The 21,450-nt window shown below is 41.9% G+C and overlaps 2 protein-coding genes across 3 annotated transcripts; both read right to left on the bottom strand.

The window, feature by feature from the left end:
• Nucleotides 1-345: 345 nt before the first annotated feature.
• On the bottom strand, nt 346-17,247 carry akap10 (A kinase (PRKA) anchor protein 10). Of its 2 annotated transcripts, none has more exons than XM_073478741.1 (15): nt 17,034-17,247; nt 13,794-13,841; nt 13,104-13,289; nt 10,057-10,548; nt 8,327-8,425; nt 8,127-8,211; nt 7,845-7,968; nt 7,435-7,571; nt 5,515-5,659; nt 5,023-5,190; nt 4,717-4,826; nt 3,326-3,408; nt 2,834-2,886; nt 1,575-1,667; nt 346-1,481 (listed from the first exon to the last, which is right to left on the bottom strand). In XM_073478741.1, the coding sequence occupies exons 1-15, from the start codon at nt 17,053-17,055 to the stop codon at nt 1,476-1,478; spliced, it is 1,851 nt and encodes a 616-aa protein (XP_073334842.1). In that variant the 5' UTR covers nt 17,056-17,247; the 3' UTR covers nt 346-1,475. The 2 variants fall into 2 exon arrangements, with proteins under 2 accessions (XP_073334842.1, XP_073334843.1); XM_073478742.1 differs by having other exon boundaries at nt 4,717-4,823; nt 17,034-17,137.
• Nucleotides 17,248-18,047: 800 nt separating this feature from the next.
• On the bottom strand, nt 18,048-21,174 carry c13h11orf54 (chromosome 13 C11orf54 homolog). Its single transcript, XM_073479966.1, has 8 exons — nt 21,066-21,174; nt 20,858-20,956; nt 19,796-19,869; nt 19,603-19,704; nt 19,170-19,346; nt 18,758-18,907; nt 18,549-18,665; nt 18,048-18,456 (listed from the first exon to the last, which is right to left on the bottom strand). The coding sequence occupies exons 1-8, from the start codon at nt 21,130-21,132 to the stop codon at nt 18,283-18,285; spliced, it is 960 nt and encodes a 319-aa protein (XP_073336067.1). The 5' UTR covers nt 21,133-21,174; the 3' UTR covers nt 18,048-18,282.
• Nucleotides 21,175-21,450: the final 276 nt, after the last annotated feature.

Raw genomic sequence — 21,450 nt, 5'->3', positions numbered from 1 at the left:
CCCTTTGGGTTGAACTGTACTTTACAATTTGTGGATTTGTCTTGACCTGCAGACACACTTATTCTTGTTTTGTCCCCTTTTACAGTGACATAGCAATACAGCCAACATCGCCCCCAGCTGGTCAGAGGTGATAATAGGCCATATTAGGCTGCTGGCACTGAGAGCCTGTCACTTTCCCCACATTTTAACTTCATTACCGTTTTGAAAATGATAAAACTCATAATGCCTGTTAACATAAAACACGTTTATGTATTAAAATAACCAAAGCCTGTGGTGGGCTGAATCCACAATGACATAAAACATTTCAGCTAAAATAAATCAAAGTAAAAAAAGAGGACAGACGAAAACATTTCATAATATATGTATTTAAATCAAACACAATTTAAATATATTATAGATTAAGTACACATACATGTCAGAAAACATTAGTGGTACATAGTACCAAGAGTCTCTTCTGGTTCTTTTCCACATCTTGGTAAGGCTCAAAACAAATAATAAAAAAAAAGGTTTAATTCACTGAGCACACTTTCCAGTTGAACAGTCTGGTCATCGCTGACTTTTGTTTCAGCGATGCGTTTAAAAAAAAAAAAAAAACAGCGATCACCATAAAAAAAGAGACTAACATTATCATATGGGGTAAACCAGAAATCTACATATATATTTATATATAGAACATTTACGACATGGAGTTTGGAGTTTTCCAACACAACTGGAGCACTTAAGTTCATTAGGAGAGTATTTCTTCTTCTACGCTCTGTAAAGGTGCCAGGAGGTTCATATAGGAGGTCAGCCAGTCCGAGAACTGAATCAACTCTCCCTCTGTTTCATTGTCACATTTCCAGATGCTCTATAGTACGTAAAACGGCCACATCAGACAAAACTACTCCAGGCAGGCTGAGGGAAGCGTTTGCAAAAACTGTACATCTGCTTAAGCCTTGAGTGGCCGACCCTTAAGACAGAATTTCATCTAAAAACAAAGGAATGGTTATAAAAGGTGTGGGGAGGTGTGTCATGAGGGAGTGAAGGTTATTCAGTCTTTGTCACATCCTCCGTAGGTCCCAGATAGGACGTTTTCCAGACAGTACGGCTACAGCAACGCAGCGATTGGCTGACAACCTGCTTTTCCTCCAGCATCATGTAGAACGCTTCCTTCATCAGGAGTGACTTCCTCCAGTCGATGTAAGCACTTGGCTTTACCTTTGCAGACTACACGTGTACCTTTATAGTGTTATGGAGTTGGAAGATTGGAACAATGATGTACATGTGAACAATCACTCACCCAAGCTCTCTCTCTCTCTCTCTCTCTCTTTCTCTTGCACACACACTTACACACTGCGGTTGGGGAGATGATAAAATGCCTTGTTCGTTCTAAGAGTAATTCAGTTCATTGTAAGTTGAACCCCGTCCGTCTACAGCTTGTGACAGGCTTGGCCGGCATCCGCAGGGAGTGACAGTCCTTTGGTTCCTCAGTAGGGTCATAACTGCAGACAGACAACAGAATACACTTAGAGAAGGACCGTAGTCAGTCCACACATCACCACAAAGGAAAGAGACGACAGAGTGAGGTTCAGTACCTTGGTGGACTTGCCCGGGCTGTCATGGTTTGACTGGTGGACGACGTCATTGACAATCATCTTGGCAATCTGCCATGCCATCTCCTCCTGGGCCTGGATGGAAAGAGTCACAGCACAGATAATGACTTATTTCACGGCAGGGGGAACACTACGGATGAAAACACTATTTTGTCTATTTCACTTCCATTAGTTCATTCGGTCAGTCTAGTGAAAAGAAAAAGTCCAAAATACACATTTAGATGTTTATCATCTCGGAAAAGGAGGTGTGTTTCCAAATTTCCAATTTATTAATTTGTTCATTTTAAAAATTATTTGTTTGTGTATTTATTCCTGTATTATTTTTCCAGTTACATTTTCCACCCATTTTTTCCACAAACTTCTTTATTCCTGAATTTCTTTTCACTTTTCTGTTTGAGCCAACTATAGCAATGTAGGACGGGACAGAAAGAAACAGTCTTGGCCATTTATATATTTCTTCAGTTCTGATTTTCGGCAGTTTCAGTCCTCCATAAAACTCTGAGCCAGAAGTCTCCACTTCAGTAGCATTAAGTAGCAACTTTGCAGTTTTATTCTTATCTTACTTCTGAAGGTTTTTATAGAGAGGTTTGTTCATATATCATTCATAGCCTGATTTATATAAAATTGTATTCATAAGACATAGCAAATATAGATTTTTTTTATGGCTGCTGAAGCAGAGTAGGAGCTTCTGCCACAATTTCACCAACTTTCAACGTGCACGGAGAAGTGAAAAAGTCCAAATAGGTCAAAGCACCAGCAAGTATATGGTGCTATATGTAGTATATAGAACAACTTTATTATTATAAGTGTTTCGGCTTGTGACATTCATCACAGTCATTTGTTTTTTAATGGCTGTTGATAGTATTTTCTGATGTCTGACCTGATCTGACATCTGTAAAAAAAAAACTTTGACTCTTTTATGTCAACAAATGGAGACAAAACATTATTATTAATTAGTGCATTTCGAATTAGATAGTTCTTCATTTGCACCTTAAATATGACATTTCAGAAAACTTGCAATACAAAAGCAATTGTCTTAATGTGAGTAATCGAATGGGGAAGATTCATGTTGATATCAGTTAAAAACGTGACCCTATTCACCTGTCGTGTCTACCCTTAAAATATCTTCTTTAATAAATCATATGTCATGGACTCGGGTCACAAAGTGAATTCGAGTACATGCCATCGAGAGCCTCAGACCACAAAATCGTTATGAATATTTGAACATGTTGTGGCCTCACCTCATCGGAGTTGCCTTGCACCCATTTCTTCATGGCTTGAGAAAACATGGAACCTAAATGAGAGGAGAGGGGAGGAGAGGAGAGGCTGAGTGAGACTATCAGTGAAATCTCAAATGAATGAGTGCTACAAACTGCAGGCTAATTTGACTTTCTCAAGGTGAGTTAAAACCTGATGTAGTCTAATATATTCTAGTCCAGGCAAAAGCACTATAGACATGATAAAGAACGATTTTGCATGTTGTTCGATCTAAAGAGTAGTGGAGGCTGTTTTTCTTTCTAAGGGCCATGGTTGTTTAATATTTCAAAAGACTTGGAGCTGTGAGGAGAATGGGAGCAGCTAGATGAGGTTTATATTCATGGGTACAGAGTAGATGTTTTTTCACTGCGAGGCGGAATGAGATCAAATATGACAGAGAGAGCAAAGACTCAAAGAAAATAATGGGACAAAGAGAGGCTAACAGGTAGACAGGAGAGAGTGCGAGTGTGTCATACCTTTGGATTTCTTCACGTCGGGCTCGGGCTCTGCCTCCCTGATAAACTGGCCCATCTCATTCACCTTCCCAAACGTCATCCTTCTGAGCGGACACAGGAGAGGAGACGCATGAAGACAGCAGGCAGAGCAAATGGGACAAAACTGAGCTTCAGGCAGCATTCAAACGCCACTGTGTGAGTGTGTGTGTGTGTGTGTGTGTGTGGGTGTGTGCATCCATTCAATGACTGCAATTTAAATCAGGGTGGGAAACAAATCTGACAGACTACAGTTTTGTTGTTTCAATAACATTCACTAGAATAATCTTTGTACCGGGTTTTTCAAAGCATGTCATAAAACACTTTATGAGAAAGTAGATAAAAACAAAACAGATTCAAGTGTTCAGTCCAAACAGCAGCGTGGGAAATCAAAGGAACACAAAAGGAGAGAAACATAAAAGTAAAAGATAACATGGCAGCTTAGGAAGGGATAAATGAGATAAAAGAAAAGTACATTTAAAGAGATGATTTAAAATACAGATTTAGTCAGTTTAAAGCCAAACTGGTAGTTGACAAATCACTTCACTTTCTTCCTACTTTTGAACTCTATAAGAATAATAACTGGGGTAATAATAATGGCCCCTCTTGGTGCATCTCTTGTGGATTTCCACAATACAGTTGCAATAATTAGTCGATTAACTGACTAGTCGATTAAAAGAAAATTACCAACCAACTATTTTCATAAACAATTAATCATTTCAATCATTTTTCAAGCCAAAATGTCAAACTTTTGTTGGATCTAGCTTCTTAAATGCGAGGATTTGCTGGTTGTGTTTGTCGCTGAGTCTTGAGTTTTGGACTGTTGGTTGGACAAAAAAAGCTACCTAAAGATTTCACTTTGACATCAGGGAAATTGATCCATTTTTCACAACATTTGACATTTTATAGACCAAACGAGGGCTGCACGATATTGTCAAAACATCATATTGAGATTAATTTGACAGATTTTGCGATTGCGGTATGATTCAGTTACTGGGAATGATCATTGTTGCTTCACAAATTTCATTTTCACTGAAGATTTCTTTTTTAAATCATGATGATGTGATTTGATTTGATTTGCTGGGGGTCTGTGCTGAACAAACATGTTTTCTTACAACTGGAGAGCAAGCTTCATAGGCCAGGACATCTCTGCAGCACTACGGTGCAGTTTCTTGCGATTTGGATATTGCACAATAATTCGATTAATTGTATCAGACTAAGTGATTAATGGATTAATCATAAAAATAATCAGCAGATTAATCAATAATGAAATTACATCATTAGTTGCAGCCCTATTACATTTACCCTACTTTTAGATGATTTCCTGTCCGTCTACCCATTTGACGGTGAAGGAACAATAGACACACAAAACTCACCCAGCGTATGGCCGCTGGTACAAGGACTCGGGGTCCAGGCTGGCAACGTCCACTGTGATCGCCTCGTCAAAGTTTTTCAGGATCTTGATCGCTGCCCTTTTGGCACTCTGCTGTAGAGAAGAAACCATGAACTGAATGTTGGCCAGCATTATACTGTAGGTAACATTGTTAAAGATGATCACATCCCCTTGGCATTAAGAAAAATCTCTTCATTAATCATGTAATGAGACGGAACAGGTCTAAATGTCAGCAGTCAGGGGAGCACCCCCACAGGGGTTGAGGATGTGGGTTAAAGTTGGGGGTCACCTGCATCTGCGAGCCCTCACTGGCATTTGAACTCGAACGGTCGTTGTCCGCGGGCCCGCCCTGACCTAGAGTGCTGACATTCACAAACTCATCTGCCCGCACCGAGTTGATGAGGTCACTCAGGTATTTGTAGTAAAGGTTGCTAGACAGGAAGCCCGGCATGTAGACCTGAACAAATGCAAAACACGGTGAACTCTGTTAGAGAATAATGAGCTCCATGATATATTACTGGTACAAATGTTTGCTACTGACCTTTATATGCTAACAACTGTGTTCAGCTTTCATTTCATTAAACTAAGCACAGTTGCATTTGTCAGTGGTGTAATAAGACAATGTGATACAACACTAAACCTTATTAAAGTCAAGAAAAGAGTTCAAGCAGATCATTTAAAAAAATACCTAAATGTCAATTTAAATCAAAGTTTTCTATGTTCAAGAAGAAACAGAACAAAAATGATGAGTCCTTGGTGTGCTGCTATCTGAGACTCTGACCTTCTCCATGGTCGTCCAGGCCTGTCTAAGTGGAGTGGTGAAACAGTCGGGGAGCGGCCCTCCCTCTCGGCAGATGTTCGACTCTATCTCCATCCGCACGGAGTCGCCAAAGCCCAGAGGGTTGGTGGCCTGGAGTGAGAAATACCTGGAGAGGAAATAGAGGAATGAAAGTCAGAGGTCAGATGACTTAAACTTTAATCAAATCCCAAATGCAATATAAGTCAAAGGAAACCTCAAGAATTTATTGAAGAATTTGTATCTATTAAAATGAGGCTGTTGTGCCACAGCTACATCTAAAGTGCAGACTATGTTGTTTGGCACTGCAAAACTTGAAAAGGGGATGAAGCGGGTCAATCGGAAGGACTATTTGCAAAAAGATTTCATTTGTTAACAAAAACATGAATAAAACAGAGGCTTAAATAAATCCCAGGAAATGCATCAAGGATAAAATTGAAGAAAAAAGGAAGGAAAGACTCCAAGAGTCCAACCCAAGGTTTACAGTTTTGATACATTGCTGCGTCTCGCTTTACTTGCAATTGACTGGTTAGTGGAAAGGCATGCTCCTGATGTATCGCTCACGTCCTCTTGGTAGATAATCGAAAAGTGTCAGAATGCTTGCACATTTTTCAAACTGACTCTTCATAAAGTCGTCAGACCAAATGTCTCCTCCTCTCCCCACATGCTACTGATTTTTCCTTTTTTCTGGCTCGGACGATGGCCTGTCAGAACTTCCTTTCATTGGTTGGAAAATGTAAACCGGCCATCCAAAAAAAGAAAAAATATTTCCATACCAGACTGAATTGAACTGAGAACACACCGACATCAGATGCACGCCCATCTCCAAACCAATAGGGAGACACAGTTCACGTAGATGATGACGACAGCGTGTTGGTATGTAATGTATAGTATCTCAGTGCAGTGTTTTTCAATCCTAAGGTAAGGTAAGGCGGAGGCTATAAATCAGTGTTGGAATGACTATATAGCGTATGTCTTGTGAATAAAGTGAGTATTTTTTTATCTTATGTTAAACAAAATATTCATATTAAAAAAATAATGTGATGCACACTTTAAAGTTAAAGACTGCTGCTGAAGCGTAGTGAAAAAGAAAAGAAGTGCCTGTTAAGGTCTATCTGATGGAAATGTTGCATTTATAATCATAGGAACTAATTAACAGCGTGTGGTTTGTTTTCCTCATAAAAGAAAACAGTGGGTATAGTTTTAATTTCCAATTATCATCACAATGTCACATCAAGTTATTCTGAGCTGCAGTGATGGAGTATGAGTGGAAAAGCATCCACACCCAGGCTTCCTGTTGGGAATTAAATCATGTTTGCGCAGTTAAAGTGCAGTTATAATTGTCATTATGTATTTAGTGTCATAAACTATCCCTCCATTTGTTAGAGGCTTTGTTGTAAACTGGAAACGGAAAATCTTGAACAGCAAAAGTGTCTTAACTGATCCATTAAAATATCTATTGCTCTGTATTACTTGTCACTTTATTGTAGACTCTTTTGTTCACACCGGGATCCTGCAGCAATGATGACTGTTTTTCCAGTGATTGAGCCGTTGATAGGTTTTGATCTGTTCCACTGAAGTTAACCTACTAATGAGGAAGTTAAATGTGAAACATAATGTAGTTATCTTTCTTGGTTTAAAGTGAGAATGCTTTATCATACCACAAAACAATCTGAGTTAAGCCTAAAGATAGCTGGTTAGCCTAATAACATTAATTCGTGGTCAGGACTGCAGCTATTCAACAGAATAGAACTTTGTGAATCGCAAACTCACATGCTTGTGTTGTGATGCATTTTAGCTGACTGATATCTGTATTAACTGAAACATTGGAGTGAAATTAATTATTATTATAGCTGGGTGTTTTGGAGCACAAGAGGACTGCAAAGAAGTTGAGTGGACACCTACTTGTCGTAGAGGATCATGGCATCGTTCTGAGCCTCCTGGCCGTCATACTGGCCCTTTTTAGCTGCTAGCTGGTTCTGGAAGTTGTCTGCTGCCAACCAGAACTGCAGTACATTCATCGCCTCCTCCTTTTCCATGTACTGCAGAGAGAAGGCAATATAAAGTTCTGGTGTTAATTGTCATTTTTCCATCATAACATTAGAACGTATAGGGAGCATCCATAGGATTTTTTTTGTTTTGTGTTTACTGTTCCCTTAGATTCGGGCTTCTGTGATCACAGAATTTACACAGTAGTGAAAAAAGGGGACGAGTGTATATGAGGAGTCAAGAGGTAGTTTGTGAGTGAAAAGAAAAGACCAAAAAGACGCCTCAAATGAGTCAGTCGTGTTTTGAGAACCGCTGGGCCCACTCACCTCAGAGAAGTAGAAGAGAGCTGACTCACAGAACAAGATGTCAGCCAGAAACACAGAGCCACTCGTCAACACTTCAATCTGGTATTTACAGAAATGATGGCTCCGCAGGAATTCAGTAAAGTGCCTGGAAATGAAAGAACAAGTGGAAGATGAATGCAGCCGCTGGAGAGGATGTCAAAGCTGAAAAATTGACAAAGGACACCAGTTGCACTTCAATCTTTGTGTCAAAACATCACAGTGGGAGTATTACCTCCTCTAGACAATGAAAAGACAGAAACTCACTGTTGCTCCAAGATGCAGAAGACTACCGACTGTGCAATGACAAAGCAGTTTGGGTCCACCATGCCATCCTCTCCACATATCTTAGCTACACAGGGGGAAGACATTATTGCACTAGAGACTATCATTTAAAGATGAATGACTTTGTGACTGAAACCAGAGCACATAACAGTAAATCCCTATGGGCGAAGTCTGTATCTTACCAACTATGTCGTTTCTGATCTGTTCTGTGATGGGGATGGGCCTCACAGCATCGGGAGAGATGTACTTAGTGAAGATTGTAACTGCATCTTTCTCTATACCTGAAAAATACAGACAAATAGCTGATCATCCAGTAATGCAAGGATAAAAGGATTGGTTCTGAAAACAATACTCACATATCCATGTGTACATTGAAAGCATTATTACTACAATTGTTCCTACTGTCCATACTGGCTGAAAAGAGATCCGCTCTAAACAAGTGGAAGAAAAGACAGGCCTGTTCTGTGCCAAAATGACTTCTGACATTTTGCTGAGGATCATGATTTTGTGTCCTTCTGCCGCAGGTCAGCAGACAACACTGTCTGTGGAAGCACGACCAGGAAATTTCAGACTAAAAAGACTGTTTTGTATTTTGTATAATTCAGACTGCTAAAGCTTCATATCAACTGAGGCCAAATGTATTTTTACACAAACAAGAGGACAGTGGATTTTGGCATCCCCTTAGGAAGGGATCTCTTGGAAGCCAGTAAGGACAGCAGGGACAACTACTAATTACCCATTCAAAGTACATACAGTATGGGCATGTTACTGTTGCTGTAAGATACATTTAAAAAAACAGAAAAACAGAAAGTTGGAGTTAGATAAACAGCAGTCAAAATAGTTCCTCTCACCATCCCCGGGGAACAACAAGGTTTCCATCCAAATGTAGCACGTGTTTTAACCGAATTTCCAGAAAACAATAATTAATGTTAATTACTGTTTAACTAATTATTGTTTTAGTTTCCATCCACTACTGTTACGCAAACTTTAGGAGTTAAGAGCACCAGTCAAACATCAAATAGTGGAAACATGATGAAAATATTGTGTGTTTGTTTTTTGTTTTCATTTGAGGAAGGTTACAGCTTCCTCATCACTCCACACAGATCTGATGTTTTGTTGCCGCTATAATGAAGTTCAATAAGTCTGTTTGCATTGCACTTTGTTGCATATTCCTTTTAGCAATACAACATTTCTACCTCATCAAAGCATAAAACATATTTTATGCGTAAAAACTCGAACATATGCATAAGGGCGCACTCACACTTGGCCAAGTTGCTCTGTACCGTGCCGAAGCACGATAGTCCCTCCTCCCCAGTCCCCCACTGGCCCGCACTCACATTGCTTTGTCCACAACCGGGCCAGAGCACAGTTACCTCTTGTAAATACGTCATCACGTCTTAGCACGGTTGCAGCTCAATGGAGAACAACACAGAGAACATGACTAACTTTACTGACTTTTTTGTGGCTTATTTTGTTTTGTTTTGGTCATAGACGGCCTTCTCACATTCCTGAATTTTCTCAATGATGCAAGGTGGCATAATACGCATGATTATACTTCATGTCCACGCTGCGCAGTCGAACTTGTGCTTGTGCATGAGCAACCATACAGTGCCGAAACACACCTCTTCCAACCATGCCAGGACCAAGGAAGTGTACTGTGCTTGAGCACGGTACTGAGCGCCCACACTAGACAAACAAACTGGACTTTGGGGGTCAGACGAGCTTGGGCACGGTACAGATTGCCTAGTATGAGTGCGCCTTGAAAACGGGCGGATGGAAACACACTAAAATTTTGCTTTCTGAATTAAAAACATCAATAATCAATTTAGCAGGAGCAGCCCACTGACTACACACTCAAAATAAAAACTCTTAAATAAACATAAAGAGAAAGTATTATTTAAAGGTGACTCACTTTTCATGAGCTTGTCAGAGAGGTCTCGCAGGGTGCTGTTGGACTGCCCCTTGACAGGAGTCCCAGTCCTGGAGGGTGCCTGCCTGCTGGGAGTGTCCGCTCGAGGGGTGCCGGGTCTCAGGCCTGCTTCTATGCTGGAGGAGTCCCACTGCTCTGACTGCACCGTGGGGCCTTCGCTGCTACTGTCCCTGGAGAGGGCGTTTGGAGTGTACTGTCCGAGTTCCCGGAGCTCTGAGCCATCCGAGGAGGCGGGGACGGGCTCGGCCAACGAGCTGTGTTTGACAGAGTTCAGGCTGTGCGCTCGGACCCGCGACCAGCTGGTGGAGCGAAAACTCTCGGCTTCCAACCAGAACCGAGCCAGGTGGTCGGCACCCCGTCGTTCCATGAAATGCATATAATGGGGTATCGCGATATTGTCCCGAAGGACATGCTCCACCGTCTTGGACAGCCGAGAGCGGGTCTCCTGAGGCTGATAGTTCACACTGGAATGACCTGGAACATACAGATGCACACGCAATTCATCAATCAACTCAGCAGAGGGAACAAAAGACACATTTTAGACAGTGACAACAGTGTGTTTCTAGCAAGTAGAAAGGGGGGAAAAAAGAGAAGGCAGCTTAAGAAAATAAACACAAATTACTTACAGTGGAAACAGGCAATTTAATATAATTTATCCCAAATGGTTAATAGTTGCAGCCCTATATTTACAGACATTATACAAGGTTTTGAGAAAGTCCCTGCATTTATATTACACAAGATTTACATTGCCTTTAAGCACACAGACATATTCAACTTTAATAACAGACTGAGCACTTCACTCTCTATTATTCAAAGCTTTCAACACTCAAGCCAGAAGGAAGATAAAATGAGCAGTATATTGATGGGAGCAGCAGTATGAAGTGAAAGATAAAGAAGTGGATTTGTTGTGTTTAGCTCTCCCATTTCAACAGAATATTTAGTCCTGACTGGAGGCTGACGTGAGTTGAATTTAAACTCCTGGATATTTGTTTTGATGTCTTGTGAATTTCCAGCTCTCTGTGGCCTTAGACTTTGCAGAATCAAAAGTCAAACTACGTCTGGGTGTGCTGTCCATTTGGTCATTCGTGCAGCGTGTATAAGGTGGTAAGCAATGACTTGGGCACCCATAGGAACCTTCGACAGTCCCCAAACTCCAGTTACATCTGATCACTGAAACAAATCTGACTCCTGTAGGGATGCCGCATTGTTTAACTTCACATCTGTTTGAATAACATCATCATCCTGAGGGACTGCAAGTACAAACACACACACACTCCCAGAAAACAAAATCAACACGCAAACTTATGAATTAGGAATTATGAATCAGAGCACATCAGCTGTAGTGTGGGCGGATGCTTCCTGGAGTCGTGTTTGCCCTTTGAAAGCACTTCAAAAGATGTCACCCAGTGTGAGGTGCTTATCAATCAGATTCTTCAGATTCCTTCAGATCACGCAGTCGCAGCTAACTTAATACTGAAAGCTTTTCAAATCAAAACAAGCAGCGCAGCAGCTGTCTGCATCAGATCATCAAAAAGCCTCATTTGCATGTCTTTTGAGAGGCAGTCAACGTCTGTTACAATGCCCCCTAACATGTGCTACATCCACTCTGTACTCTGTGAACCGCTGTCAGCATTATGGTTTTCCCTACCAGTCAACTGCTGCAGGCCACTGACCTGTTTGTTTCTTAACTCCTTCCAGCTCCACTGTGCCTACGAGCCGTCATTAAAACTGACCCACCTAACTTCCCTCCTCTGTTTTCCGCCTGTTAACACCTCTGCTCGGGACTCATTGGCACCTCAGTGTGTTTTATTCAGGTATTGTTGTCCCGGCTGCGGCACAGGTTCCTCCACCTGCCTCTGACTCAGCCCAGCTATTCTCTGGACAACTTGCTCGTACAGTTCCTGTCGTCGCTGTCATTTAACATGTCTGCCTCACTTTATTATATCATGGCATCCAGAGTGCATACTCAGGAACTAATTTTAGAGTACGTCTGACTAAAGGGAGGAGCCGTTTCTCCACCGTGTGAACACGTAAGGCCGTCGTTATCCTGACAGGCTCTGAAATGTTTGGGTGTTTGTCAAAACTGAAGCATGAATTCATGCGAGTGCCTCACACAGGATTAGCGTAGGAGTTGTCGCCACTTGCACAAGACAGTGTTTGCACCGACTTAATGACGCAAGAGTCACACTCGGGCATACTGCAGCTACAGCACATTACAATGACAAATCTGCTGTTATTATTCCCATTAGGTTAAACAGTAGCTTATTAAGCAAACAGGGGTGTCACAATTCAAATCCACAATTCAATATGACTCATGATTCATTTCAGTTTTCCGATTGAAAATGTATTTTTGCTCTGACAGCTATGCCATGGTTTGGCCATCAAGTCTTGATTCGTAAAGATAGTGATGTAACCGCCACATTTTGGGGAGGAATGTAACAAATTAAGTCCATATGGTCAAATTTAAATAATAAAGCGAGGGTTGAGAGAGAAAAAAATCCTGCTTTTGCTTTCAATGACTGAAAGTGAATGCTCACTTCAAATGACTCTCGATTTAAAATTGAAATCATGACACCCCAAGAAGCAAACTGTGCAATGTATCATGCTTTGGCTTTTTTTTTATTTTTTATTAATCATTTTCATTTATTAAGGTAACTTTTTATTCATTTCCTTTGCATCAGCATCTCCTTTTCCTGTTGAAATGTTTCTTTTCAGTAAAGCAGGCATGGCAATGAAATACTCAATACAAATATTTGATTAACTAAGAATTAGCAACTGTTTTGATAATCAATTAATCATTCCCCCCCCCCCCCATTTATAGGCTAATTTTGGTGTAAAAATGGTATTATATATGTATGATAATTGTAACCTTGGAGGTAAAACACCTATATTTTAAATTGAGGAACTCTAAATCCTGATTTCCATCTATTACAATATCTCTTTGGTTATCCATATGGTCAAATGTTTGGTTTGGGCCTTTATATGTTATCACTAAACACAATATACAAACACGAGTGCAGACTCTGTACCGAGATCTCCAAAGTGTGCAGCCTCCATGTGGCTTGGCTGTTTCTTGAGGATGGCGGTCCGACCGCGGGCAAAGGAGTCCATGTTGGCGGAGATGGCGTTGATGGCCACATGGCTGGGCCCGGCAGCTTCCTGGATGGCATGGTGGTTCCTCAGTCCAAGTGATGGAGAGTGAGGGCTGGCTGGAGCTGCGAGTGGAGGACAGAAAACAGGCGTTAGGCAAAAAAAGAAGAAAAGGAGCACAATGATATGAAAGCTGTGAGCAGCCTGAGTGTATGACATCAGTGTGACTTGTTATGAAAAGGTCTTTTTACTGAAGGTCCTTGAAAGAGCTCACAGTCTGAGTGCAGAGGCCTCAGGGTGTGAGAGATGTTCAAGAGGACAGACTGCTCAGTGTTTGACTGTGAGCTGTATGTGTTTGACTGAGTAGCTCGAGGTCAAAATGTTGGTCCTTGTGACAATACAAGCAGCAATGATCAAACATAAGAAGAGACAACTCAAGCAAAGAGCTACTTGAATCACTTCTTCGCAAAAGTTAATCTCAGTTCTAAGAGCACAGACGAGCAAAAACACAGATAATACATTTCAAAGTAGCCGAGGGTCACTAAATGCATCACAAACACCCCTGTCTCTAGTGTTTTCATTTTCATTTCAACAACATTTCATGACCTCACAGATGAGATGTAACTCACCTCTATTGACTTTAGCATCTGTCACTCTCTCAGGTTCTTTGCTTTTGGCTGTGGGGAGAAAGATGAGAGCGAGGTTGTAACTGGAGGAGGAGACAGCATTTTCATTCACAATATAGGGCGAGCAAAAAAAAAAAAACAAAGTCACACATGAGATCTGTCGAGGGGTGAGGTAAAGGGTTGGCTTGGTGTCACTGGAAAGACCGGAACACTATCTGGTTACATAATGACATGATGAGGAAACTGATACACTAGAAAAGCAGCCGTGAATAGCTACGCTACACAAATTTACTGCAGAGCTGCTTCACCGCTGCTGCTGACTGATGAGGAGATAAATAGGGAAGCTGTGTTCTGATATGTGAAAGCCCCCTCAGTCCTGCTCTTTATACAGTAAGCAGGACTGAGAGGGCTTTCATGCTGGACGTCAGCGTTAAGAGACCTTCCAAAGATTTGCGACCTTGGTCTATGAGCTCAAGTCGAGTGGAGTTGACTGTCTGAAAGCTTCACCTATAAGAGCTGCTGTTTGACTTGAAAATAATGTCACAAATGAGCTAAAACAATGTGCAAAAATGCAAATTAAACATTTGACGTCACTCCTGAGCTCTGTGGCTGGCTACCTGTCAAATAAAAATATGCTGCCTGCAGTGGAATAAGTGCCCAATGGCAGACATGGTGGCACGCACTGTTCAGAGTGACTCATCATTCATATCTTCAGATTAGGCTGTTTCTCCAAAGAGCGGTCAGGCTAAGTATCAATTTCAAGCACTGACGTTACAAAAAGGCCTGGGCACACGGTACAGAAGATGCTCTTTCCGCAAGACACTTTGGACGGAGCTGTTGGTGCCAGCCAAGAGTCAGGCTGTCCAAAGAGTCTGAGCTCCGAAAACCTTTGCTGTGCTGAACTGAAACATGGCTCAAACCCCTTTAACCCCTAATATGTCTTTACTTTGAATAAATACTCACAGGACATCATGGTCCTAGTTGCTGCAATGGATGTTCTGGTTAAAAAACGACTAAGCAGTATTTTGGATGTATTACCAGCAAAGTGGGAACACAGCGTTGATGGGAAGAGATTATAAACCAGCTCGATCAAAGAGAAAGCAACAGCAGCTACTCGATAAGCAGCACATACTACACCTTTGGAGATAAAAATGTATCTTAAAAAGGAGTTCAAACCGGAGCACCACGAGCACTCGTCTAGAGCTGCAAATCTTTAGCCTTTTGTCAACTATTAAATTAAACTATTTTGAAATTAATTGATTATTTGTTTTTAGCAATTTTTCTGAGGGGAAAAAAAGTCAAAATTCACTGATTCCAGCTTCTTAAATGTAAACATTTTCAATTAACTGAATATATTTGGGTTGCTGAAAAAAACAAGACATTTAAGGACTTCATCTTCGGCTTTGAGAAACGCTGATCAACATTTCTTTTTACTATTTTCTGACTTTCTGTAGACCAAACAACTAATCAATTAACTGAGAAAATAATTGACAAGGCATTTAGTTAGTTGCAGCCCCTGGCTGGTCTTTACAGATGGTCTCTGAAAGCTGCTGTTTTTGACTGAAAAGTATAAAAGGCTCACTGCAGTGCACTTCCACTGAATGACTGATTAAAGAGGACTTGTATGATAAATAATCTAAGGAAGCGACAATGAATGGACAAAGTGAAACAACGAGAAACACATTGTGGCATTCGACTAATCTACTGTGCCACATACAGCAGCTAATTAAAAACTATTTATTTGAAAAACCTCCTTCAGTACGTTTAACTATGCCTTTACCAATGAACACGCCGACTTCCTGTCAGTCATCCTAGAGTATTTATGAGTGTACTCTCTCTGATATTTCCTCATTTTTGAAGCCCTGCTGTGTCAGCTACTTTAACCACTGTAGGAGGAAAAGCCACTAATCTCGAAGTTAAAGATGAGCAGCAGTGAGCCAGTTCAGTCACTGTGCCAATTTCCTGAAGAACACAAGCATACTTCAGCTGAAATCCATTTTCACAATCACAGCCTCTTTATTGTGTCCCGTCACATCTGTCCGTGTACTTTCCACCAAAGCACTGAGACGTATTGTAAGAAACCTGGCTCAGAGAAAAGTCTTTATACTTTTTAAGAAGTTTGTGGTGGACGATGGTGTTGAACTGTTTTGCGTTATACTGAAAAATGTCTGTAATATTTATTCTGCCCTGATCGATGTAAGTGGTATGGACAAAATATAAGATGTACACGTCAGTAAACTGCGACCACCACCTTCAAAATGACCTAAAGGTGGATCAATGAGACAGTTTGAATGAAAACTAGCATTACGACCCCGGCAAAGGCAGTAGTTATTACAGGCTGAGATGTTAGACTGCATTAGCTTGAACTAGGTGTAGCTAATAAAGCAGTAAAAGAGTGTGACAGTGGAGGAGCACTGTTTAACCATTTAACTTGAGATAATGCAGCTCAGTACAGATCAAGTAGGGACATATTAAGCTTAGAAAAAAAATCCTATTTGTGACACACACTATTTATCTCATCCAATGACGATTCTTTCACTTGGCTGCCTAAACTGTGGCGCTTAAGCCTGAAGTAATGCCTGGTCATGTGGATTATAACCAACCCTGCTGACAGACAGGTTCAATTCAATCACATCCTTCTACTGGGATGGGGCTGACCGATCTTACTAACGTGAGCTACACCCCTTGCTGTCAAATGTTTGTTAATAAAGACTACTTCATTTTGCTCATGATAACTGACAGCTGTGAGTCAGATGCAAAGGGCTAACAGCACCTTTTCTTCAGATTTCTCACTGTATGAGATGATGAAGCTAGCTAGCTAGCTGACATAGCACAGTTCGACACTTGTGGCTATCACAGATAATAGTGCTCATTGTGAGTTTGTTTTAACATTTAAAAGCACTGTTTTACGCGCACATAATCATAGTGAACTGTCGAAGTGTTATACCGCCGACAGCTGTGTGCGGTGGATTTAATGCGACCCGGGCTAACGTGAGGTTAGATAAGGCAGGCAGGACAGAGAGGCCACCGCTAAGCTAGCTAACATGTCACTGCAGTGAGCAGCGGCAGCAGGAAGACTCGTTTCCACGAACACCACGGTGTCCTCGGCTAATTAGCCCGCTGCCGCAGTCTCCACCGCACTGGGTCGCATCTTATCTGGGGCCACTCTCCTCTCCTCAGCCGGGCTCTCCCTGCTGCTAGCCGCCGTTGACGTTGCAGCCTTCAGGAGGGGAGCTTCCTCACCTTTCCTCTTGAAAAACGACATGACGGGTTTGACACTCTGGACGTTTCCTCAGCTCACTGACACCATCCCGTGGATCCGCGGGTCCCTTCATTCAAATGCATCCGTTCCGCACACTCCTGAGGTGGAAACGGGTTGTTAACGCAGCCCCGGCGAGTGCTGTCAAAACAAAATTATCCCCAAATCCAAACCCAGTTCCGCGGCCATATTGTCAATAAACGTCTTACTTCCGGGCTGGTGCGGCAGCAGCATTGTGGGAAATGGTGTGTTACCGGCTCTGGTCAGCAGAGGGCGGTGTTTCCTGATAGACTACGCCAGAGAGGTACAGCGTTAAAGGTGCACTATGTAGTTTATTAAATGACTTTTAATCAGAAGAGAAAGATCTTCACTGACCATTTATATAAAAGTAAAAAAATAACTAAAGCAATCCTTCATTTCCTTCAAAGTAAAAAGACTTAAATAAATTAAAAACTAATCAAAACTTATTTTTGAAGGAGCAGTGTTGGATCAAATTTGCCATATCGCTCTCTCTTCAAAAGTTGTAAATGAGCTTTCGATTAACGCAACAGTTCAAACACCATACCTTGTGCCATCGCTGTAGATATGGTCTTTTTTCTCCTAAGAAAACTTTATTTCTAACAGTAGTGTCCAGAGTTGACGCTACACAACGCTTGTGGGTTCTCATAATAATCTGAGACGCAAAAGTTAAAACCAGGATTTTCACTTCTGCCTGAGATACGTCAAAAAACGATTTAAAGGAGGCAGAATCAAGCAAATAAGTGACAACACTGGTGTCTGTGTGTGTGTTTTGTGTGTATAAAACATTGTGCCAGTTTCTTCTCTGTGCAAACAGTGCGTAAACGTTATAGCCTGTCTGCTCTGGTCTGTCTTCCACATCACGGTTCTTGGCAGGCACTTATGTAGTTCCCAAATGTATTATTATTTTAGAAGTAATGGGTGCTACACATTGCTCCTGTATTTATCAAACAAACAGCCAAAAATCAAAAGAACGTGAATGAAACTCAACATTTTTTATTAAAAGGAAAAGCAGTGATTGTCTTTAAACTAAGATTGTTAGAAATGTGGTTTAAGAGCTAATGTTAATGATGCAAAATCATCATATTCATCGTAAAAAAATCAAGTTTCTGTGTGGTTTTATAACACACAGAGCCTAATATACATCAAATACTGCTTGATTCACTATCATTCGTTATCAGGGGATGCTGTGCTGCATTCATTCCTTCATTTTTCTCAATCTCGTCCGACTCCGTGGGTCTCCTTGGGCCTGTCGATGCGGTACACGAACTCTGCAGGCATGAAGTAGCCCAGGTACTCCACGGTGTCAGGTGTGGTGTCTATGTAGTAGTGGCCACCTTCTCCGTGGTGGCTGAAGCAGTGGGTGTGCTCCACGCGCAGGTCCAAACCCTGAATACACAACAGAACCATTACATAACAGCCTAATTTATAAAAGCACTGCTGAGGCGAGCTTGAGGTGACAGTTTGTTTACTTTACTTACAGGGTCTCTGGATACCAGCACTGACTGGCAGATGAGCGGGGCGCTGACCTCGAAGTGCTTCAGCCAGTTGTTGACTTCGTCATTGGTGTTCAGGGGGCAGACTGAGAACTCTCTTGGCTACCGGTGAGCAGACACAAGGCAATAAATCAAACTACATGTAACTCTCAGTAGCTATTAATCATGTGTTCTGTGTCACGTCCGATGTTTACCATGATATGGATTTTAGCCTTCCCTTTCTGGATGATGAAGGTGCCTCCCAGAGCCAGGCTTTTATCAGGGTAGTGACCTTCAAGCGTGGTCCTCAAGGCCGTCACAAGACTGTGGCTTCCCGTTCTCTTCTTGGCCCGCACCTCTATGACCTGCAGAGACAGAGGTGAAGAGGGCTCGACAGCTCAGCTTGGACAGTCACTTTCCTTTTGTTAATGTTTATCCTTTCGAGCACACGTGTGATGGGGCTGAAGTTCACTTCACTTCACACACGGCGACTTCAGCAAGATTATCAACCTACAAATAAGTTCATAAATAACCAGAGAGTTCATTATTTGCCAAAAGTAAAAAGTAAAGATGACAATGCATCATTTCTAAAAGGCCCGTCATTCATCCTCAGATAAGACTGATTACCTTTCCAGGCTTCCCTTCACAGGCGTACAGATTGCCCAGCAGTCCAAAGCAGCAGTCAGAGAATTTGTCACTGTATTTCTCTTGCAGACACTGGCCATCGGCTGGATTGATGGAGGAGAAGTAGCTGCTGTTCACCGCAGGCCGTCCCTCCGCTTCGGTCAGAACCACAGGCATCAGCTGTGGACGACAATACTTAGTCCTTCAAACATCTGGGTTAGAACAACATCAGTTCAGCAGGGTGACAACGGCAACTTGATACTTTATTGTGGAGATATTCCACTAATTTACTTTGTCAAAATCGCTGGTGATTCCAGATGATATCTAGGGCCTCCACTCCAGGGAAAACTGACTGTAGAACGCAACACATAAGCAGCTCTACAATGAAGATATTGTAGTCAGGACGTGTGGTGTGATGGGACTAAAAATTATTCACCTCCGCGTTCATTCCAACAATCCTGGAGGCAGCACCTGCTGCACCGAGGATGAAGGCTCCTGGCAGCTCCAGCTCCTTTGATACGGTGTTCATGTCATATTCCTGGGAGGAGGAGAGACAAATATATAATAATCCAATTGTCGACAGGTCAGTGCTCGTTATGTGCACCGTAATGTTTTCAGAAAGAAACTACCTTGTGCTTCTGAACCAAGGGGATCAGGTACGGCACACCACCAACATCAGTGATGCGAGGACTTCCACATAAGCCTAGAATGAGAGGAGAGAGGTGACATTAAAGGGTAATGTCGGCGTTTTTCAATCAAACCCTGTCTTTCCATGTTTACTAATGGGGACAACAATTTTGAAATTGTTTGTTTTTGCCACTGACAGGCTCAGATTGTTTCTATGAATGTCTGTGAACGGAGATAGACTTGTTTGTTAAAGAATAAGAGCAAACCGCTCGCCACAGCCACCAGACTCCATTTGCAGGAACGGTAATTTAAGGTTGTAGAACTCATTTCATTCAAGCTAGAATAAAAAAATTAAATAAAATACAATACTCACCAAAACCATCTTGGTCCATCTTTTCACTGTTCCAACAGTCATCAACTCAGATTTGGTCAAAATAAACCTTTAATTCACAGTGCTGGATGTGAGAATATTCTTGCCCTAAACTCTGTTTTCCCAAGTTGCTTCTCGGATGTCCGCCCTCCCTCTCACACCTCTCGCACCATACTTTTAGATCAAACGCAGTGAATTAAGCTTTCATTTTGACCAAACCAGAGTTGGTGACGGTGGAAACAGTGGAGCCAAGACAGTTTGTGAGTGAAAAATACCAAAGTTACCCTCCTGACACAAACCAGTTAGGCTACAAGTGTTCCACACATGCAGATGTAAATATTATTTGCTGAATCAGTGTTTCAATCCACAATCTGCTTAGTAACTCAACCACATTTCAGATACATGTTTACCTCTGTCAGTCCCACAGTTTAAGCAGGGCTCCAGTACAAACAGACGGGTCTATCTCACTGCCAATCAACATATCACTCCTGGTCGTTTTAAGCAAATATAGCTGTCATGCTTGATTACACCACCTCCATTTGTGTTATTAGGCCATAGCCTGGGCGTGCAAGGGTTAACACAGTGTCTGTCTGTGAATGCATGACAGGTTCTGCCCTCTACATGTTGACTATCCTGTGTGGAAAAACTGTGCGTACTAAGGAACATGCATGAAGTGCACCAGTCAGGCTCTTACCTTTGACAGGGAACTGGAAGGGCTCTTTGGTGAGATCCGGGCACTCCACAACACTCACCTGAACTTCAGCAAAGTTGTCCTCGAGTCCTGCCTGCAACACTGCAACCAGACATAATGTCTTCATCAGGCTACTGTCACTTCATGGACATCCTGTTTCACAAACGCGCCTGTGCCACTTTGCTTGTATATAAAAGCTGGAAGTCCTTACCACCACGCAGTTCCACTAAATCTGGGGCGTGCAGCTGGACCTTCTCAGTCTTGCTGATGTCTGCCATAGCTGAACTGGAGGTGCATGTACCAGCTGACTGCTGACGGAGCACGAGTCGATTGTTAAAACGGTGCTGGATGGTTGAAGTACAACCAAAGAGTAGGTACTAACAAGATAGTTCCTATCCCACGTAATGTTTCCTTGCCTGTGCTGCCAGTATGAATGCCTTTGGTTACTGCGGGCACACCATAACATTTCTCCACGACTGCGCGTCTATATTAATGTATACGGTAAAGCCAGTGTGCGCCGACAGGGACTTTATGGTGCATTCAGGTACACCTTGTAAACTCTGTAATGTCTTCTTGAATGGCCATGAAGGTTGTTC

The sequence above is a fragment of the Pagrus major genome, chromosome 13 (genome assembly GCF_040436345.1).
Source record: "Pagrus major chromosome 13, Pma_NU_1.0".
In the NCBI taxonomy this organism is placed as follows: domain Eukaryota; kingdom Metazoa; phylum Chordata; class Actinopteri; order Spariformes; family Sparidae; genus Pagrus; species Pagrus major.
Note: the sequence above shows the minus strand (reverse complement) of the source record. Positions and strands in the feature narration are given on the sequence as shown.